Source organism: Cydia amplana, chromosome 11 (genome assembly GCF_948474715.1).
Source record: "Cydia amplana chromosome 11, ilCydAmpl1.1, whole genome shotgun sequence".
Lineage (NCBI taxonomy): Eukaryota > Metazoa > Arthropoda > Insecta > Lepidoptera > Tortricidae > Cydia > Cydia amplana.
The window spans coordinates 15,120,597-15,139,843 of NC_086079.1; the positions used below are offsets into that span (position 1 = coordinate 15,120,597).

At 36.9% G+C, this 19,247-nt stretch overlaps 1 protein-coding gene across 1 annotated transcript in view; it reads right to left on the reverse strand.

The window, feature by feature from the left end:
• LOC134652123 (adenylate cyclase type 2-like) overlaps nucleotides 1-19,247 on the reverse strand; it is a 215,422-nt gene that overhangs the window by 146,553 nt on the left and 49,622 nt on the right. The window contains exon 4 of the mRNA XM_063507291.1: nucleotides 35-163. Coding sequence (XP_063363361.1) covers nucleotides 35-163 — 129 coding nt within the window. The remainder of the gene's footprint in view (nucleotides 1-34; nucleotides 164-19,247) is intronic.

Genomic DNA, 19,247 nt, shown 5'->3' on the forward strand with positions numbered 1-19,247 from the left:
ATTTTGATTGGATGAAGAAAACTCATCAACAAACCTGCAAATGAAACTTGTTCTCCGCGTTATGGGGTCCCAGGCCTAGGGCGAGGCCCATGTAGGCTATCGTGAGGGCCGCGGACATGGCTAGGGCTATGGAGCGGGCTATCGGCATCATTGTGTGCACCATCTAAAAAAAAAGGAAAAATTGGCAATGTATTGTTAATATGCCATTATTGAATTACGAAGAAGAGCATGCATTCACACAGGTAATAAGACTAGACTAAATATTCTGTGGTAGTTCTGATTCCTTTTCTCATTATCTTAATGCTTTTCCAATCGCCTGTAACTACTTTTTACAACAAAAATTCGAAGTATGAATTGGTTTTTAAGCGACTGCCATCAGACTATATCCAACCATTCTGGGTTGACCAGGACTTATGGGGGTTAATCTGTTTCCTCACAATGTTTGCTTTGACTGAAGAACAAAGAGTAACTGGTTAATTTCAATAATTTTTCACAAGTTTCAAGAAATGCGTTGCCGTTGATCGAGCCGAGAGTTTAGAAGTCAGATGTTACGTACGTATTTATCTATGCATATACGAGTTGAATCAAAGCATTCATTAATAAAGAGCTTTAAGCCTGCATAGTTGAACGAGAACGAAACAAGAAGTAACTAGGATTGCGCATAGAGAAACAATCAATCGACTTTAGTCAAGCTGCAATTGACAATGGTTTCAATCGGGGTTACAATTATTGCAGTTAATCGTTCCGGAGCCGCATAAAAAACGCTACAACGGGGAATGCTAAGCCACTAAGCTACGTGCAGCCCACGTGTATAAATCTAGCCTTTGTTCGTGCCTGAAATCCACAGTTGTGTCAGACACAAGGCTCTCAAACACACAAAGCTTAAACGTTTGTTTGTTGCAACAGGAAATAGGTTTCTATACTAAATTCATGTGGCAAAGCCAGATGGAAGCCTGATTTTCTGTGCAATTCGTTACTAAATTCAAGTAGCGAAGGAACCCGAGGAAGTCGGTATCTATCCACGGTTAAATCTTTACATACTCGTACAGTACGCAGACGTATCTGATCGCTAAGTATATAAGATGGCAAAGGAGGTTAGATGTATCTGCTGTTTACTGTACCCGAAAGCCAGAGTCACCTTAACACATTTATATATTTATTTTATAATACAACTTTTGACTTTTACAAATACAGATGTAGTAGTACGAGTACGTCTACGGGCTAAGCTCTTAATTTACGTATTTGTAAGAATTGTCATTGTCAAGTTTGCTTAAGGTACCAATCACCCTCTGAAGAACGATTTGGCATAAATAGAAAACATTACGAAAACATATGGATTAATTAGCATTATTTTTGCGATTGATAAAGTATTTTCCACCACACCAGAGCTGGTAAAGGCTCTCTTAATTGTTCAAAAACTGATAGGATAGTTGCATTTTTCATGTAACCAGCCATGGTAAAAGATAAAGATAAAAGATGTTTATTTGTGAGGATCACAAAACATGTACGGACATGTACAGACAACAACAGCAAGAAAAGAAGAAATTAATAAGTGTGCATCACGAAACGATGAGACGTCATTAAAATTAATCTTTGAATAAAATGTAAAACCGACTTCAAAAAGGATAAAATAAAATAGTATCCCTTTTTATATGCTCTAGCAACTGAAACGTTTGAAGTCGGTGCCAAGCAATTGATACCCGAGCAAGCGAAAGATTCAATTTTGGAATTTTTCGCTTGCTCGGGTATCAATATTAGCACGAGAGGTTAAACAACAACTTCGCCCCCTTGTAAAACAAATGACTATTGTTGTGTAAAGATTCAGACAACCTGCAACCGTGTGATGTGGCGCAGGATTACCAAGACGGCTGACCCCAAATAAACTGGCACAATAGCCAGGAAAAAGAAGAAGAGATGTTGATTTGCACAATATTTTAATGTAATATCCTACTTGAGTCTGTACCCATTCTAAAAGTATGAAACAAACGCTAATACCACCTTTAAAAACCTATTACCATACGCATGAGTACGCATAATTAAGCCATTAGCATACTTTTAGCTCGGCGTCATTTGTAATCTCAACCTAAAAAAAATTCGTACCAAAACTCATTATTTGTTCTTTGTGCCAAGCAGGGGTTGCAAACCGTGAATCGCAACCCGTATTTATGTTTCTTTTAGTTTTTCGAAATATACAACTATTTTTGCATTCATTGTTTTGGTAGTAACTAGTGTACAGATACACTGTATTGTACCTACAAGTTTTCATGAAAATTATTTTGTGTAGATACGGCAAATTTGTATATTTTTATAAATCGAGCGAATTATACGAATAACTTTTATTAATTATCAATAGGTACATACTACCCAACCCAATCATAATACGGACTCTTTAACCCCCAAAACTTTTCGAGTCTAAATTAGGTAGTTAGTTTAATGCTTTATTCCTTTCTTACAAATACATAAGTTAACATGATAGACTGAGACAAACGATTAATAGCTAATTGAGGCTTGTAGTGCGTTTATAAATAAAATTTCATCATGTAATAATTATGAGTATGAGTAACGGTGCTATTTTGACCTAAGTAAATAAAATACTTGCTATTGGGGCGAAAGGACCACCTTCGGCGATCCATGATACGATACCATATGACTTGGTATGACAGAATATCAATTTCTCGGACTAAGTATAGATTATTAAAAAATAACCGAAGCCGCGAACGCATGCAAGAGATTGAAAATAATTACATTCTTACAATGCGGTCGAATAAAAACAGTTGAAGATTCAACCTTTCGAACGTTGTTACTCCAATTGCAAACCAAATGCAGGCGAGGAAAATGCTCAACCCAGTGTAACAGAGCTTTCCAGTTACATACAGTATTAATAAAGCTTGAAGCCACAGTTATGCTGGTTCGGCGAATTGTTGGAAGCAACGGGAATATGCGGTTGGCAATTTGTATCCAGCCAGCCAGTAAAAATAAAACAGTCGTTGAAAAAGAAATGCATTCCAAATTCAATTTGGATCGTTCGCTTGTTTCAGAGTTGTGGAGGAGTCGGAAACTCGGAAAAACTACAGATCTAGAATGACGTTTTTGCTTAAAGATGTGCGTCAGTGACCTCTATTAATTATTATAACAAAATAAGGGTGACAGCTAGCAACTTTTGCCAACAGTTGCCAAAAGCATGTGAGTGGATATACATAGTCGTACTCATGGTCTAATAAAACATGGTCTTCTCTTCCCAGAGTGTCACAAGCCTACGTCACAATAACATTGCCACTTTATTTCAACATAACATGTTACATGGGTACATTACATCTATGGAGTTAAAATATTTCTTTATAATTTTATAATTTTCATTTATATGTATTTTATCTTAAATTTTACAATAACACGTCACTTTTTATTATTCGTTAGCAATATCTTCCGATTCACGAAAGAAATTTCAGACGTTCGGGTAATTCTGTTTACACTACTGGCAACACAGGATAGCGCTGTCACATTTGACAATCCGCCATTTTGTCCCTGACCGTAATCTTTGTCGAACGCGTGTTAATTGTTATTTCCTTCTCGCTTAGTGTCAGCAGTCGCATTGTTTTCCAAATTTTTCACGTCGTAAGCTTGGTAATTAATGTTTTGTTACGAAAATGGTTGGCTGTTCTATTCGGAACTGTAAGAGTAGGAGTGCAAAGGGCAGTATAGATTTGTTTTATTTTACTATGTTTCTACATGAATAACTTAAAATTAATGGCGTTAAAATAATTTTATTAATTTTCACCGTTGATTAAAATTCTCCCACATTTTAAAGTTTGAGAACCTGTAAACAGCATGATGACGTAGGCATGTGACAGTTAGGTCATTCGCGAATCTCGGAAGAGAGTACCAAGCGGAGTATATTATTATAAAGTACGGCTCTTCTGAGGTGAACTTTTCGCTTCGAACGTTAATCTTTCAAACAAAGGCCATTGTCTCTATTATCGCACAGCCGCTAGCTCGAGCGTTAGCACGTGCCAGTACAACATTCATATTGAAAAACAACCGGTGTCGTCATAGTATTAAGGTTCAAATTTAATGTCACTGATATTCTAGATATTACGTTTTGGTAGTGTAGGAGGATAAACCGCCCCGAAGCGATACGGCACTCATATTATTTTGATACTTAGTGTGGTGTTAAAAATGAAACGTGGTTACATATTTATTATATTGTTTTATTTAAATTATTAGCTTGCGGTGGTAAATGTAATAATTTACAAAGGTGCAGCTGCAAGCATTGTTATTTTTTCTTATCTTTAAAATAACTATACCTACTGTGAAATTAGCACCTCTGATGTGATGCCGACGCATAGTGACAATAAAAACACTGATAAGGATTTGCGACCTGACCACTATTGTTTGGCATAGGTAAATACAATAGGTTTATGAGAAGAGCGGTGTGCAAGATCCGTGTGCATACTCATGCACACGTCCACTACTCAGTGGGGCACATTATTTTATCATTTAGCGACCCTAAATCAGGCTGAAAGCGAAGATGATGCAACATAAATAATGTTAATTTTAATTTATGTAAATATGTAAATTTATTATACTTATGTATATATTTTTACCTTTAATGCATGTTTTATTTATTTGATGATTTATGATTTATAATTGTTAAAAGATTTTTTTTTTTGTAATTATAAGAGAATGATTTATTTAATTTTATTTAGTGTTTTTATGTAATTTAGCCGGCCTTTTTCTTGCTTTCCCAACTTTATTTGCAACAATAATCATTTTCACTTGTAATATTTTATTTTTGATTGTTGAAGGTTTATAATTATAAGAAAGAAATTGATTATATCTGATTTTTTATGACACGATTTTATCTAGTAGTAAGTACGTATAACTTTATATACCTACACGGAAAAATGTTGATTATACCTATGTTAAATTTATTAATCTTAAATTTACATTGTTACCTTAGATTTTGTTATATAACAAATATACAACGCTTTATAATAAATAACCGTGTTTCATTTTTAACACCACACTAAGTATCAAAATAATATGAGTGCCGTATCGCTTCGGGGCGGTCTATCGTCCTACACTACCAAAACGTAATATCTAGAATATCAGTGACATTAAAATTGAACCTTAATACTATGACGATACCGGTTGTTTTTCAATATGAATGTTGTACTGGCACGTGCTAACGCTCGAGCTAGCGGCTGTGTGATAATAGAGACAATGGCCTTTGTTTGAAAGATTAACGTTCGAAGCGAAAAGTTCACCTCAGAAGAGCCATACCATGGTTGTTATTATGTTACATTATCTCATACGCGTTATTCTTGGGAAATTATTTCAAGTATGAAATTGTTCCAAGAGCTGTCTTTGTGAAGTCACTTCTGAAGAAGTTGTAGTGTTTACGGAAACTATCTGGTGCACTTACTTTGAGAATGAAGTTACGTTTTACAAGACAAATAGTTTGAGTACGCTGCTGTCTTGTCAGATTCTTAGGTATCAGCTACTCTGCATACGATATCTGAGGATTTAAAACGGAGCCCCGAGCCCGTACCATGAGTCTTTGACAGTGTCAAAACTGACATAAATGCACGCGCTTTCGAGAACGTAATTTACTTTCTATACATCTCGCTTGTACTAATATGCGAGTCCGAGCGAGATGCATAGAAAGTAAATTACGTTCTCGATGACGTTTATGTCAGTGACAAACTGGTGGTAGTGGTACCGGTGGTCCTCCTTACACCCGCATTCGGTGCAGTACTTTCCACCCGCTCATGTCTATATCTATACTTAGCTTTTTTCAGAATTTTACACTAGTACCTTTTTGTAAATGTGGAGGGTACAAGGAAAGGAAGCCCGAAGAAATGGTGTATGGACTGTGTGAGAGATGATATGAAACGAACGCAAGTGAATGATGAGATGACGGGTGACAGAGAGGTATGGAAGAAAAAGCCGATCCCAAGTAAATGGTACAGTCAGCAGCAATAGTTGCTAAGCGGGCGAGGTGTTTTGCCTTGACACGCTCTTATTCTCTTAATAATAAAGTCGCGTCAAGATCATTTTGAACACCTGGCCCGCTTAGCAACTATTACTGCTGACTGTACAAGGGCAAACGAATGATGGCCTTTTTCTTCTACGGTTCTTATGTAATGTGACTTAACTTAAAATATGTATTTTAACAATAACATTTTTAGAATATAGTCATAGAGAATGGTTATTTAAGCCATTAAAGCAATTACTTGATAAAATTAGACTAAATTGTATTCTCAAGAACGAATCAGACTTATGTTTATCCTTTTAATTTAATGAATAATTGTTTCCCTAGTGTGTTGTTGACTGTTTAAAGTACCTACCTAATTAAATTAACGTGAAGAGAGTTATTTCTGAGTTTTTACTGACGGTAATACAGCACGGAAAAGTTACTTAGCTAAATGTTTACCAACATTTTGCATTTAATCGCACTTTGCATGTAAAACGCAGTTGTTTATATAACCCCGTTGGGAAAACTAGATATTTTACAAACTTTAGTAATTTAAAAGTTATGTACTATATCTGCGCCAAAGAAGGCCCGGTTCTTAAGCTTGGTTGTCTTATCATCTTCCTCGCGTTGTCCCGGCATTTTGCCACGGCTCATGGGAGCCTAGGGTCCGCTTGGCAACTAATCCCAGTAATTGGCGTGGGCACTAGTTTTTACGAAAGCGACTGCCATCTGACCTTCCAACCCAGAGGGTAAACTAGGCCCGTATTGGAATTAGTCCGGTTTCCTCACGATGTTTTCCTTCACCGAAAAGCGACTGGTAAATATCAAATGATATTTCGTACATAAGTTCCGAAATACTCATTGGTACAAGCCGAGGTTCGAACCCGCGACCTCCGGATTGCAAGTCGCACGCTCTTACCGCTAGGCCGCCAGCCTTAAGCTTGGTTGTTTATTTTCAAAATTTCAAACTTATAAGTGGGCATAGGTTCAAATTTTGTGTTCATGTTCGCTAATACCATAAACAAAACTGCAAGTTCATAATAAACACAAGAAAAATAAAAAATAAAAATAACGATGGGCTTCTTTGGCGCAAGTAACGTAAGTATACCAAACGTATTCCACATAGTAACGGGCGTTCTGAATCATCGTTAAAAATTCAGTGAAACGCGCCACTTCTCGTCCTGTCCCGTGGGGGAAGCGTGGTCCCCCACGCATCAATTATGTACGCAAGCTTAATCAATTCGGGAAATATTATCTTAGCTATCATTTCACTTCTTACTCGTGTCTTTCCATCGCTGACGATTAGCGGGAAGTGTGAATTTTTGACTCGGATGATTTTGATTAAGTAAAACTCGTCAGGTCAGTGATTATAGTATTTTATGCAACCGTTGTTTAAGAGAGGTCAAAAAAGGCGTGGCGTGAGTAACAATTTGAGGCGAAGCCGAAAATTGTTAATAAAGACGCCACGAGTATTTTTTGACTCAGTTAAACAACGTTGCATACAATACTTTTTCTACGACCAAGCACTTACTTTGGAATAAAATTGTAAATTTAACAAATATTTTTAATTCAAGAAGTAGCAAAAATGGAGGGTACGGGCGGGAAAAGAATGAATGAATGAATGAATGAAATAAAAAAAAAACATGGCTATGGTTCACTTATTCGTCAGAGATGACATTTAAAATAAGGTTGGCAACACTGTATTTCATTCAATATTTTTTAAGTGGTCATTACGCGAAGTATCGTAAAATCGCCAAAAAGATACTGCGTGTATGCACAAATTCTTTTTTGGGGCATAGACTAAAGACTTGTTTTGACAACTATAAGGTAGGGTTTTAAAGGTGTGTGAACGACCCTTTAAATGACAAATAAAAGTACGGGAGTAGAAAAACTATTTATCGTTGTCTTGAATCCTAAAAGACAAAATTACTTAATGTCAAAAGATAAAACGTAATCCTTATCTTTATTTACTTATTATATTTTAACTTGTCCGTAAAACACTGTAGTTAGGCCCCGTAGGTTCGTGTTCATATCTCACTCCACTGAGCGTAAGCGATTGAGAACTTTTTTCATTAAAAAAAAGGAAATGATAAGTTTGAGAAAAATTGCAAAAAAAGCAATTTTCATATTTTTAGATTTTGTGCATAAATTGTTACAAATTTTTGAAGTAGGTACGTTATGGATCTATATTCCTGTTTTTTTTTTCTATTGATCGAATGTCAAAAAATCAGGATTCGAATCGATGTAGTCACTAAAAAAAGTCCTCAAGATTTCTAATAAAATTTTTGGCAACCGTATTGTAATCTAAATAAAGCGGTACGATTTTTCAAAATGCCCGCTCTCTTAACCTACGGCACCTTAATATGAAACAATTGATAGACTTTACCGTGCGGTAGAACGATAAAATGGAAGAATGAAATTAATTTCCGAGCAAACTTATTCAACAGAATGCAAAAAATTATTCATAAAAGTCAGAATTAGATTGCAACCAGCCCTGGCCCTCTGGTAAAACTCCGTATGAAAGTGAATATAAAAATATTTTGATTTTCAAAACATTGTCAGAATAGAGTTCTTATACATTTATATCGTGTTTGAAAGAACTTTGTAAACCATGTGAATTTCATTTGATGCAGTTAAATGCTCTTTATTATTGTGACCTCTTTTGATAAATATTTATTGTTACATTAATTGTTACTCGTGTCGGAGACCAAGACTTATTTTGGGTCGCTGAGATGGTCAAACCCGGATTAAAAACCGTATTAGGCATTCTTCACAAAACCTGTTACATGAAGTTGAAAGGGGTAACAAATGGACCGCTCAGGCAAACGCAAGGGCGGAAAATTGAAAAATAAATCCCGCCACGAACGGCATTAGGGTTGTTAGTGAGTTATTATGGGCAACTTACTCGAGAGGATTTTTGGGTACGAAAGGGTTTTGTTTTTGCCATTTTGCATAGTGCTCATTTTTCATATTCGGACCTACATTAAGTACTGGTCTCCACTCACCTAGATTATATTTTAAAATTTTCAAGAATCCTTTCTTACTCGAGCTTTTATTTGGATAATCTGTGTTTCAAATCTCAAGGTATTTATCCTCATCGATGTCGAAGGGAACACTAGTTGCTGGCGTGCATAGACTACGATGATCACTTACCATGGTTCGTGATATAAAAAAATACTGTTAAAAATACTGCGAGCAAAAAATTTAACTGTAAGCTGTATTCCTCTAACTGACCAACATTTGTTCAGCGAATTTTAAAAATTATGTGAACGTGACAAGCAACATCAATCACAATGTACGCCATTATCATTGAGATTAACGTTGCCTGTCACGCCTTAAACATAACAAAATTCGCAATACATTGCGTCTTAGTGTAAGGCCTGAGTGGACGCTCAAGTTGGGCGTGCAGCGGGGCGGGGCGTGCGGCGTGCATGTTAAACAAATGCAAGCGTATGGGAGCGGCCGCAGTGCACGCTGCTCAAATTACTTGTGAGCCCGACGCCACGCTGCACGCCCCGCCGAACGCTCCGCTTCGAGCGTCCACTCAGGCCTTACACTTAGGATAAACTTTAAAGTGTATTAAAAATCAAAACACGTTATATTTTAAGTCGCTGAACTAATGTTGGTCAGTATGAGGAGTACAGCCTACAGTTTAATTTTTTGCTCGTGTTACGGGCTACACCCGGTATTATGTAGATTATTTCCAAACACATTATGCAAAATAGTGCTCACTCCTAAAATGCTCTTACGTACGAGGGGTATTCAAAATATTCTCGGTATGAGAATGAAAACAAACAAGTACGAAAAGTTTGATATTTTTATTTTTCAATATACTCCCCCCCTATGTTCATACACTTAAAAGATCGATCAATTATTTTTTTTAATCCCTCGTAAAAATATTTTTTATTTTTCGTGTAAAAATGCTCCTCCACTGCCGCCTTCAATGCTTCATCGTCAGAAAATTTATTTCCACGCAGATCCTTTTTAAGATTGGGGAGCAAAAAGAAGTCGCTGGGGGCTAAGTCCGGACTATACGGTGGGTGAGTAACAGTTTTAAACCCACGTTCAACAATAGCTGCCTTGGCAATATGAGCAGTATGGACGGGGGCGTTGTCATGCAGAAGCAGAATACCTTTGGTTAACTTTCCTCGCCTCTTTTCTTTAATTACATCCTTTAATTGACGTAGAATGTTAGCGTAGTACTGTCCTGTGATATTTACACCTTTTTCTTTATAATCGATTAGTAATACTCCTTCACAATCCCAAAATATCGTGGCCATGACCTTGCCAGCTGAAGGGATGACCTTCAACTTCTTGGGATGAGCTGAACCCTTAATGTGCCACTGCATGGACTCTTGTTTACTCTCTGGGTCATAATGATGAACCCAGGTTTCATCTCCAGTAACTATTCTTTGCAGCACCTCATCAGGATTTTCACCGCACAGGTCAATAAAATCGGAACAACAAGCTACACGCATGTCTTTTTGAAGCCGAGTCAGCATTCGCGGAACCCATCTTGCACTTACTTTTGACATATTAAGATGGTCATGTATAATATCATGTACGGTACCAATAGAGAGATTGGTTACTTGTGCTATAGATTTTACCTTCACTCGACCATCTTCCAATATAAGTTTTTCCACTTTATCAATATTTTCTTGTGAAGTAGCTACTACAGGCCGGCCAGGTCTAGGGTCATCTTCAATACTCTCCCTTCCGCGTTTAAACTCGCTTGACCACTTTTGAATGGTAGATAAAGAAGGAGCAGACTCACGGTAAACACAATCCATTTCCTCTTTTATGGTTTTTTGATTTTTACCCTGTTTTGTCAAGAATTTTATCACGCATCGATGTTCTAATTTAGTTAACATTGTCAATTCGCACAGGATGTTCATGTTTGTTCAGCAATTGCAGAAAAACAAAAGACTATCTCGGTTCGAATTATACTTTTTTTTAATGTCAATGAATGATGATGTTTAAGGTTGACTGGTAGAGAATGCTTTTGGCATTAAGTCCGCCTTTTGTACGATAAGTTTTCTTTTGTGCAATAAAGTTTAAATAAATAAATAAATAAATGAATAAACCTTAGCGGCCAGTAACGAAAGAAATTTTAGAAGAGGTCGTAAGATATCAATACCGAGAATATTTTGAATGCCCCTCGTAAATAGATACCCCGCTGTCGAAGTTATCCCAATGCACCTTACAGAAAATAAGTAACTTTTATAATAAAATAAAAATAATAATAACAAAAGCACATAAACTAGCAAGCCAAGGAAACCAATATTAAATTAGTAGCGTTCGTGTTAATCCATTTACCCCCCTTGGGACCATTCACTGATGAAAATAAGAAGAATTAATTTATCTCGCGGGTACGATCGCTCACCGGCTAGTGATGTAGGTTTATGACCACAGAAAGATGGAACCTCAACAGCACGAAACTCAAGGAAAACGCCAAAAAATTCCTATTAACGAGTTTTCGTCCCGACTAGACTAGACTACTACCTACTTAGACTAAAGCTAGAGGTACCTAAAGATTTTTGTTTAATCAAAATGTTTATTAACTAACAAATATTCATTATACAAATTATACACTTACTAGTCTCAACTTTCTAAATGAAAAAAACATTTACTTCGAGTAACATTTCATAATCATTTACAAAACAGAAGAATTTAATAAAAGGTTTTTTCACCTCAGCAGCTCGAACAAGGGTACTTTGATTCTTAAAAACAGTGAGCAAAATGACATTCAAGTGACCTTTATAGTCAATAGTTATTTGTACAACAAGAGATCAAAGTTTGATATTTCTTCGAGTGCTTATTTTGAGTCCCGTGCAAGCGAAAGATTCTATAATAGATTCACGAGCGTAGCGAGTGAATCTAATTTAGAATCTTGAGCGTAGTAAGGGACTCAAAAGCGCACGAGATGTAAATAACTTTGATCTCGTGTAGTACACAACATTTTTCACCTCGGCAGTGAGAACATATTAGAGAACCCGAAAAATGTATTCCTTCTTCATCACTTACCTCTATTCACTCATGTTTTCTTAAGATATACCAACAATTAAATTTTCACCTTAGCAGCTCGAACAAGGGTACTTTGCTACTTAAAAACAGTGAGCAAAATCGTATTTTGCTCACTGAGTGAGCAAAATCGCATTTTGCTCATTTTGTCTCACTCAGTGAGCAAAATGCGATTTTGCTCACTGTTTTTAAGTAGCAAAGTACCCTTGTTCGAGCTGCTGAGGTGAAAATGTCATTTCAACATGCGGGGTCTAATAAAAGTTCGAAATACTTGGGTTCTATTATCTCTGTCCCTTTCACACTGTTAGCATAAACAGACAAAAAAAAGTTAAAACGACATTCAACGGTATATTCACGGTTTATAATAGACCCCCGAAAAACTTCAGACCGCATCGTTCCAAACCACGTACGAGTATGAATTCTTAATAATCAATTAATAAAAATAAAGTTTAAGATTTGATAAAAACTGATAAAATACTATATTTTAGGTATTTTATTGTACAATTAAAATAATGAACTCAAAAAATACACAGATCATCACCCAAATTTAATTATTTTACTTTTAAGAATTTCTACCATACTTGACAAATAGTACGTATCCGCAATTCGGACCAAGTCATTATACGTATTACAAATTAAAGATAATATATCTTATTGATACGGTTTTAACACCCCCTGGCACTGATTAAAATAACCGACTTGGTTTCACATTACATCTCAAAACTTTTTTGTAGTAAAAGCGTTGCGAGACTTGCGCCTTTTTACATTAATAGGTATTTACAAATTATACTAACATTATAAACAATGCTGCCAAATCACCTCGCAATTATGTTAATAAGTACAATACCTAGTTCCTAGGTAGGCGTTCTTTAATTATTAAGGCCTTATTTTCTTCAAAGGGGCTCGAGAGAGTCCTTGTTATTACCCCGTGCACTAAGTATAAATAATAGAGGTCAGGATATTTTAATTAAAAGGCCTAATTTCTGCAGAGCGACTCACAAACCTTTCTATGGTGAAAGCAGACCAGTGTGAATTGACCGTTGGGTAAGAGTAGTTGTTTTAATGTTGGAGTTCAAGTTATACTGGTATGGGAGAGTCGCAAAACAAGTTGCTTTTTATTTTTTTACAGTCAGCAGCAGAAGTTGCTAAGTGGGCGAGGTGTTCAAAATGATTCTTGACGCGACATTATTGTTAAGAGAATAAGAGCGTGGCAAGGTAATTTTGAACACCTCGCCCGCTTAGCAACTTCTGCTGCTGACTGTATCAGAATTCGGTGAACTGTCAAAGCCTCTGACTCAAAGGGGAATTTCTTATGGAAAAACTGCCTTTTTTAATTAAAAATCACAAACAAACAAAAAATCATACGAAGGAGCATAGCTATATTTAGTACCTACACATCATGTGGTATAGAAATATTTTCCTTAACGTCTATTATATAAGTATATAGTGGAAAATAGATACTACGTTTGAATGGAGAAGTGGACGTCCATTTTCCTCTTAAACTTTCCCATACTGGCCTATTTATTATTCAAACTTTACTGTTCATAAAATTTAACAATAATTAAAGTAAATATCGGTAGAAAAGTATCAAACTCACGAATTCCACGTGGCTATTACAATATGTCTGGCAGATCGATGAATATCATGAATAATCTATTAAAACTTTTCCTTTCTAAAATAGAAATTATGAATTATGTAGATTGATATATAATTTACCACGTTCCTTCCATGAAATAGTATGTGGAATGGAGCGCGCCATGCTCGGTATCAAGCTTCAAGATCCAGTAAGGAATGTCGAGATCCGTCGCCGCACCAAGGTGCAAGACGTGGGTTGCGTCATTACCAAACTAAAATGGACTTGGGCAGGACATGTTGCTAGGCAGAGTGATGGCCGGTGGACTAAAATGTTAACAGAATGGTGGCCGTTTTCGGATGACAGAAGCGCCTGGCGTCCGTTGGCTCGTTGGGTGGACGACATCCGGAAGATTGCGGGTCACTTCTGGATGAGATTAGCTCAGGACCGGGACAAGTGGCGTACTAGAAGAGAGGCCTATGCTCAGCAGTGGGCGATAAAGGGCTGATATGATGATGATGATGATGAATTCTAATTTAACAATTAGAAGAGGTTTTGATCTCATGCACGACTTTTACTTCATTGCCCATGCACCAACCAGCATGAACGATATTCAAGTTTAGTGTGGCTACCACCAGTTTAGCACTGACATAAACGCTAGCGTGAAATCTGAATGATATCAGTCAGTTATCATTCGCACGTTTATTTCCCTCGAACTTGTCTGTACATGGATTAGTACGAGCGAAACGCACACGCCAATGATAACTAATTGACATCATTCAGATATGGTTTTGATGTCAGGTGAAAGTTCGAATTAACCTGCGAGAGTATTTCAAACAGGTACGAGGGGTATTCAAAATATTCTCGGTATGAGAATGAAAACAAACAAGTACGAAAAGTTTGATATTTTTATTTTTCAATATACTCCCCCCCTATGTTCATACACTTAAAAGATCGATCAATTATTTTTTTTAATCCCTCGTAAAAATACTTTTTATCTTTCGTGTAAAAATGCTCCTCCACTGCCGCCTTCAATGCTTCATCGTCAGAAAATTTATTTCCACGCAGATCCTTTTTAAGATTGGGGAGCAAAAAGAAGTCGCTGGGGGCTAAGTCCGGACTATACGGTGGGTGAGTAACAGTTTTAAACCCACGTTCAACAATAGCTGCCTTGGCAATATGAGCAGTATGGACGGGGGCGTTGTCATGCAGAAGCAGAATACCTTTGGTTAACTTTCCTCGCCTCTTTTCTTTAATTACATCCTTTAATTGACGTAGAATGTTAGCGTAGTACTGTCCTGTGATATTTACACCTTTTTCTTTATAATCGATTAGTAATACTCCTTCACAATCCCAAAATATCGTGGCCATGACCTTGCCAGCTGAAGGGATGACCTTCAACTTCTTGGGATGAGCTGAACCCTTAATGTGCCACTGCATGGACTCTTGTTTACTCTCTGGGTCATAATGATGAACCCAGGTTTCATCTCCAGTAACTATTCTTTGCAGCACCTCATCAGGATTTTCACCGCACAGGTCAATAAAATCGGAACAACAAGCTACACGCATGTCTTTTTGAAGCCGAGTCAGCATTCGCGGAACCCATCTTGCACTTACTTTTGACATATTAAGATGGTCATGTATAATATCATGTACGGTACCAATAGAGAGATTGGTTACTTGTGCTATAGATTTTACCTTCACTCGACCATCTTCCAATATAAGTTTTTCCACTTTATCAATATTTTCTTGTGAAGTAGCTACTACAGGCCGGCCAGGTCTAGGGTCATCTTCAATACTCTCCCTTCCGCGTTTAAACTCGCTTGACCACTTTTGAATGGTAGATAAAGAAGGAGCAGACTCACGGTAAACACAATCCATTTCCTCTTTTATGGTTTTTTGATTTTTACCCTGTTTTATCAAGAATTTTATCACGCATCGATGTTCTAATTTAGTTAACATTGTCAATTCGCACAGGATGTTCATGTTTGTTCAGCAATTGCAGAAAAACAAAAGACTATCTCGGTTCGAATTATACTTTTTTTTAATGTCAATGAATAAACCTTAGCGGCCAGTAACGAAAGAAATTTTAGAAGAGGTCGTAAGATATCAATACCGAGAATATTTTGAACGCCCCTCGTACCTTCTCCATACTGCTTTCTCGACTGCTAATAAAACTTGTAAATGGCTTCAAAGAAACAACAAAATAACAAATTCATCAACAAACCTGGGATAACTCGGGGCACTTATGCTAAAGTGACGTAGCAAAATATTTTATCGACGATTAAATATATCGATGTTACTGTCAACATCTAAATGTTCTACAAAATAAATAGAATATTTACTTGGGCGTGACTTTTTCTTGGGCGACATGATTATTTTGGACTTCGTAACAATCGTAGCGGAATATTACATCATATATACCTATTATTCTTACTCTAACATTAATGGCACTGACAGTAAATTGTAATTTTTTTTGGAATGACATCCGCATACATTTATTATTGCGACTTCAAGTATGGTGTCGCACGCGAGAACGCAACTCATGCTAGACCGTCAGGTGTGATATATATAGAACCTTTTTATAGTAATCGAGAATTTTCAATGAGCACATGTCCTATTATTAATTATATATCGACATCTTTTTTATCGATATCAAATCCCTAGACTGTGCCCTGACAGGTTTGTTAATCAATCACCTTTAAAAATAAATATAAAAACTTCAATTAGATAAAAATTACTGAGAAACAAATCGTTCATTCCTGCCACTTTGGATACATTAGCCGTCAAAGTGTCTGTTCGGGCGGGCCAGAAAACGCTTGTTTCCTGTCCCGCTATTACTGTGGGCCCGATTCGTATTTTGAACTAGATATCTATTAGACATCACCAAGATACGACAACGATATTTTTAAGATCTAGCCTGTCAAATTTGACATTTCCGCGATTCTGGAGATACTCTTGAACGATTTTCACAATGTTTAAAACGTCTCGTTATTATGTATTTAGATCTCAAAACGATTTTGAAACGATCTTAAAACATTGATATAGTATAAATAACTGGATACCCAATCAGCCGCCAAAAATGGCCCCACAAAAGTAATGTCAAAACAGATCATGCATCACTTTTGCGTTTAGTCTTGTTTGAAACGCTCAAATGTGAAGTTGTCAACAATTACGAAATGTGCCGTTAAAATATGTAAAAATAACAATGATAAAACAAGGAAAAAGGATGGAATGTATTTCTTTCGGTTAGTTCTTTGGATAGCATTACATAATTTATGTAATCTGGTGGTAATTATATGGTTTTGAATAAATTAATTTGTTAGTATCAAACAAGGGATGTCAAGGAACAAAAATCTAATGAGTCAATGTGAGGTCAATATTTTTTTATATTTTTATATGGAATTCATAAGGAATAATATTATGTTTAAATTCAAGATTTCCGAGAAAACCTATGCCACGTGCAAAGTGGACTGCTATTTAATTATAGCAAGAGATAGGGGTGATGCAGTTTTAAACAAGGCAAAACGGCACTTGTGTGTTCGGCCCATTTCCCTGTTTCCGACATATACACCACCAATAAGGGCTTATATCGACTAACTGTAAATGCTAAACCTAACACTGATTTAAACTTTCACGATTTTACTGGAGTCAGGACCAAACCACTGGATTGAGCTGCATAACCCTAAAATCCCGGATCGTCATTTCTACAGCAGGAAAGTACGGGAAGCCATTGAAATAAAAAAACATAGTAATTTCAATCGGGACGAGGGTTTCAAGATCTCATCCACATGGAATCCAGTCATTAGTAAATGTAAGCGTAAACGAATATCGACAGTCGATAAATCGAATATCGTTAGTGTTGTGTGTCGACAGAGTGACATCCCTAGTGCGCAAAACGTTCAAGCGGATAAACAAGACCAAGTGCGGGTAGTTCGAAAAACTCGCGCGGTTAGACGATGCTGATGTCAACTTAAGCCAGTCTTCTCCGAGACCACGGGGACAACGCCGTCCTCGAAACGTCGGAGGTAAATCTTAAAACTTAGATACGCGATTAAGTCCCGTTGTATAATTTAATAATGCTAAACCTGTCTGAACACAGTGACAACCACAGGATTTTTTTTGTAAAGTATAGGTAGACTTTATAAAAAAAATCCAATCAGTACCTAAATGTCCCCGTGCACCCGTGCTATGAGTAAATCTTAAATACACAGTTATTTAATAAGTAGAGTTTATTTCAAGGAAATTAGTATTTAAGAACGTATACCTACTTACGAATTAAAAAATTAATTTGTTTGAATTTGAACCACGAATTAATTTCATTTGAGCTCTCGATTAAATTAAATTTGTTTTATTTATTACTTCAATTGGTTTTCCTGTAATACATACATATTAAAGTGTACCAAAGTGACTCCATTCCTTCATTATTCTCGTTTGACGTTGTTTGACATAAATACGTTACGTTTAGTGCCATCGGACTAATTTTTTTAACAGTGTTGGTACTTATGTTTGCAAATTTGACACTTAATGCTTACGACATTAAGCTCTTTTCTGTACGAAACATTTATCTTGACTCAAAATTTACGTAAGCGTTTTTATCATCAATGCAAATGGTGCGAAACGTCATTGGGATCCACATTTGTTGACGTTTTTGTTCTGCTTTGTGTGTCTATTTCTTTTATATTAAGTCAGTGTCTTAAAAAGATAATTTAACGTAAAAGTGACATTGCTTGCCCGCAAAAGATATCTAGTTGAAATCTAAACTAGTTGGTATCTAGTACATATCGTATCGTTCTCTTCTCTAGAACGGATCTTGTTTTCCGAATACCGCGGTGTGACAGTTGGGTGAACGTTCACGCTATTCTGAGCAGAAACGTGGGTCTCTGCACAATATTTTGTCATTGAATAATAAACATAGTTAATAATAAGCCGTCTGTATTTACTGACATTAATTCATTATTCTCATACTTATTTGAGCTCATTATTATTGGAGCTTAAATTAATTTAAGTGATTAATGTAGAAAAGCAGGATACCGTTCCTAATCTCTACCACAACAACATTACACATCCATAAATACACAAGCACATAACTCATCAGATTTCCGGAATCTTAGCACCAAACCCCACACATCCAATATGCTCTTATTTCGGCCTAATCCGGATAATAACCGGATGAGTGTCGCCGTCGCCCGAGCTGTCCTGAATTTCCGGATAACAGGCGTCCCCTCTCACGTACTCAAGGGATTTGGAGAAAGTAGTGGCGATTTATTTATTGGCTATTTGGGAAGTTTACCTGAAAAGTTGAGCCCTGAAGGTTTACGCAATTATAGTTTGTGGCTTTTGAGGTAACGTCGGTTAAGTGGGAATGTACACTAGTTTTTTGGTTACTCGTGAGGGAATACAAAATTTAGGGTACAATTGTCGAGCACCTGCGCTGGCAACAGCGCCATCACCAGCACGATAGATACTCATCAATATGAGGGCGAAGAGCGGTAACGGCGCATGGTGCGTGGCCATCAGCGTGCCTGCGCCCAGGCACGCCGTCACCAGCACAGAGCCGGTGAGCGCCGACCTTCCCACTCCGGCGCAGCTGGCAACAGCGCCATCCCCAGCACCATGGATACAAACCAATATGAGGGCGAAGAGCGGCAACGGCGCATGGTGCGTGGCCATCAGCAT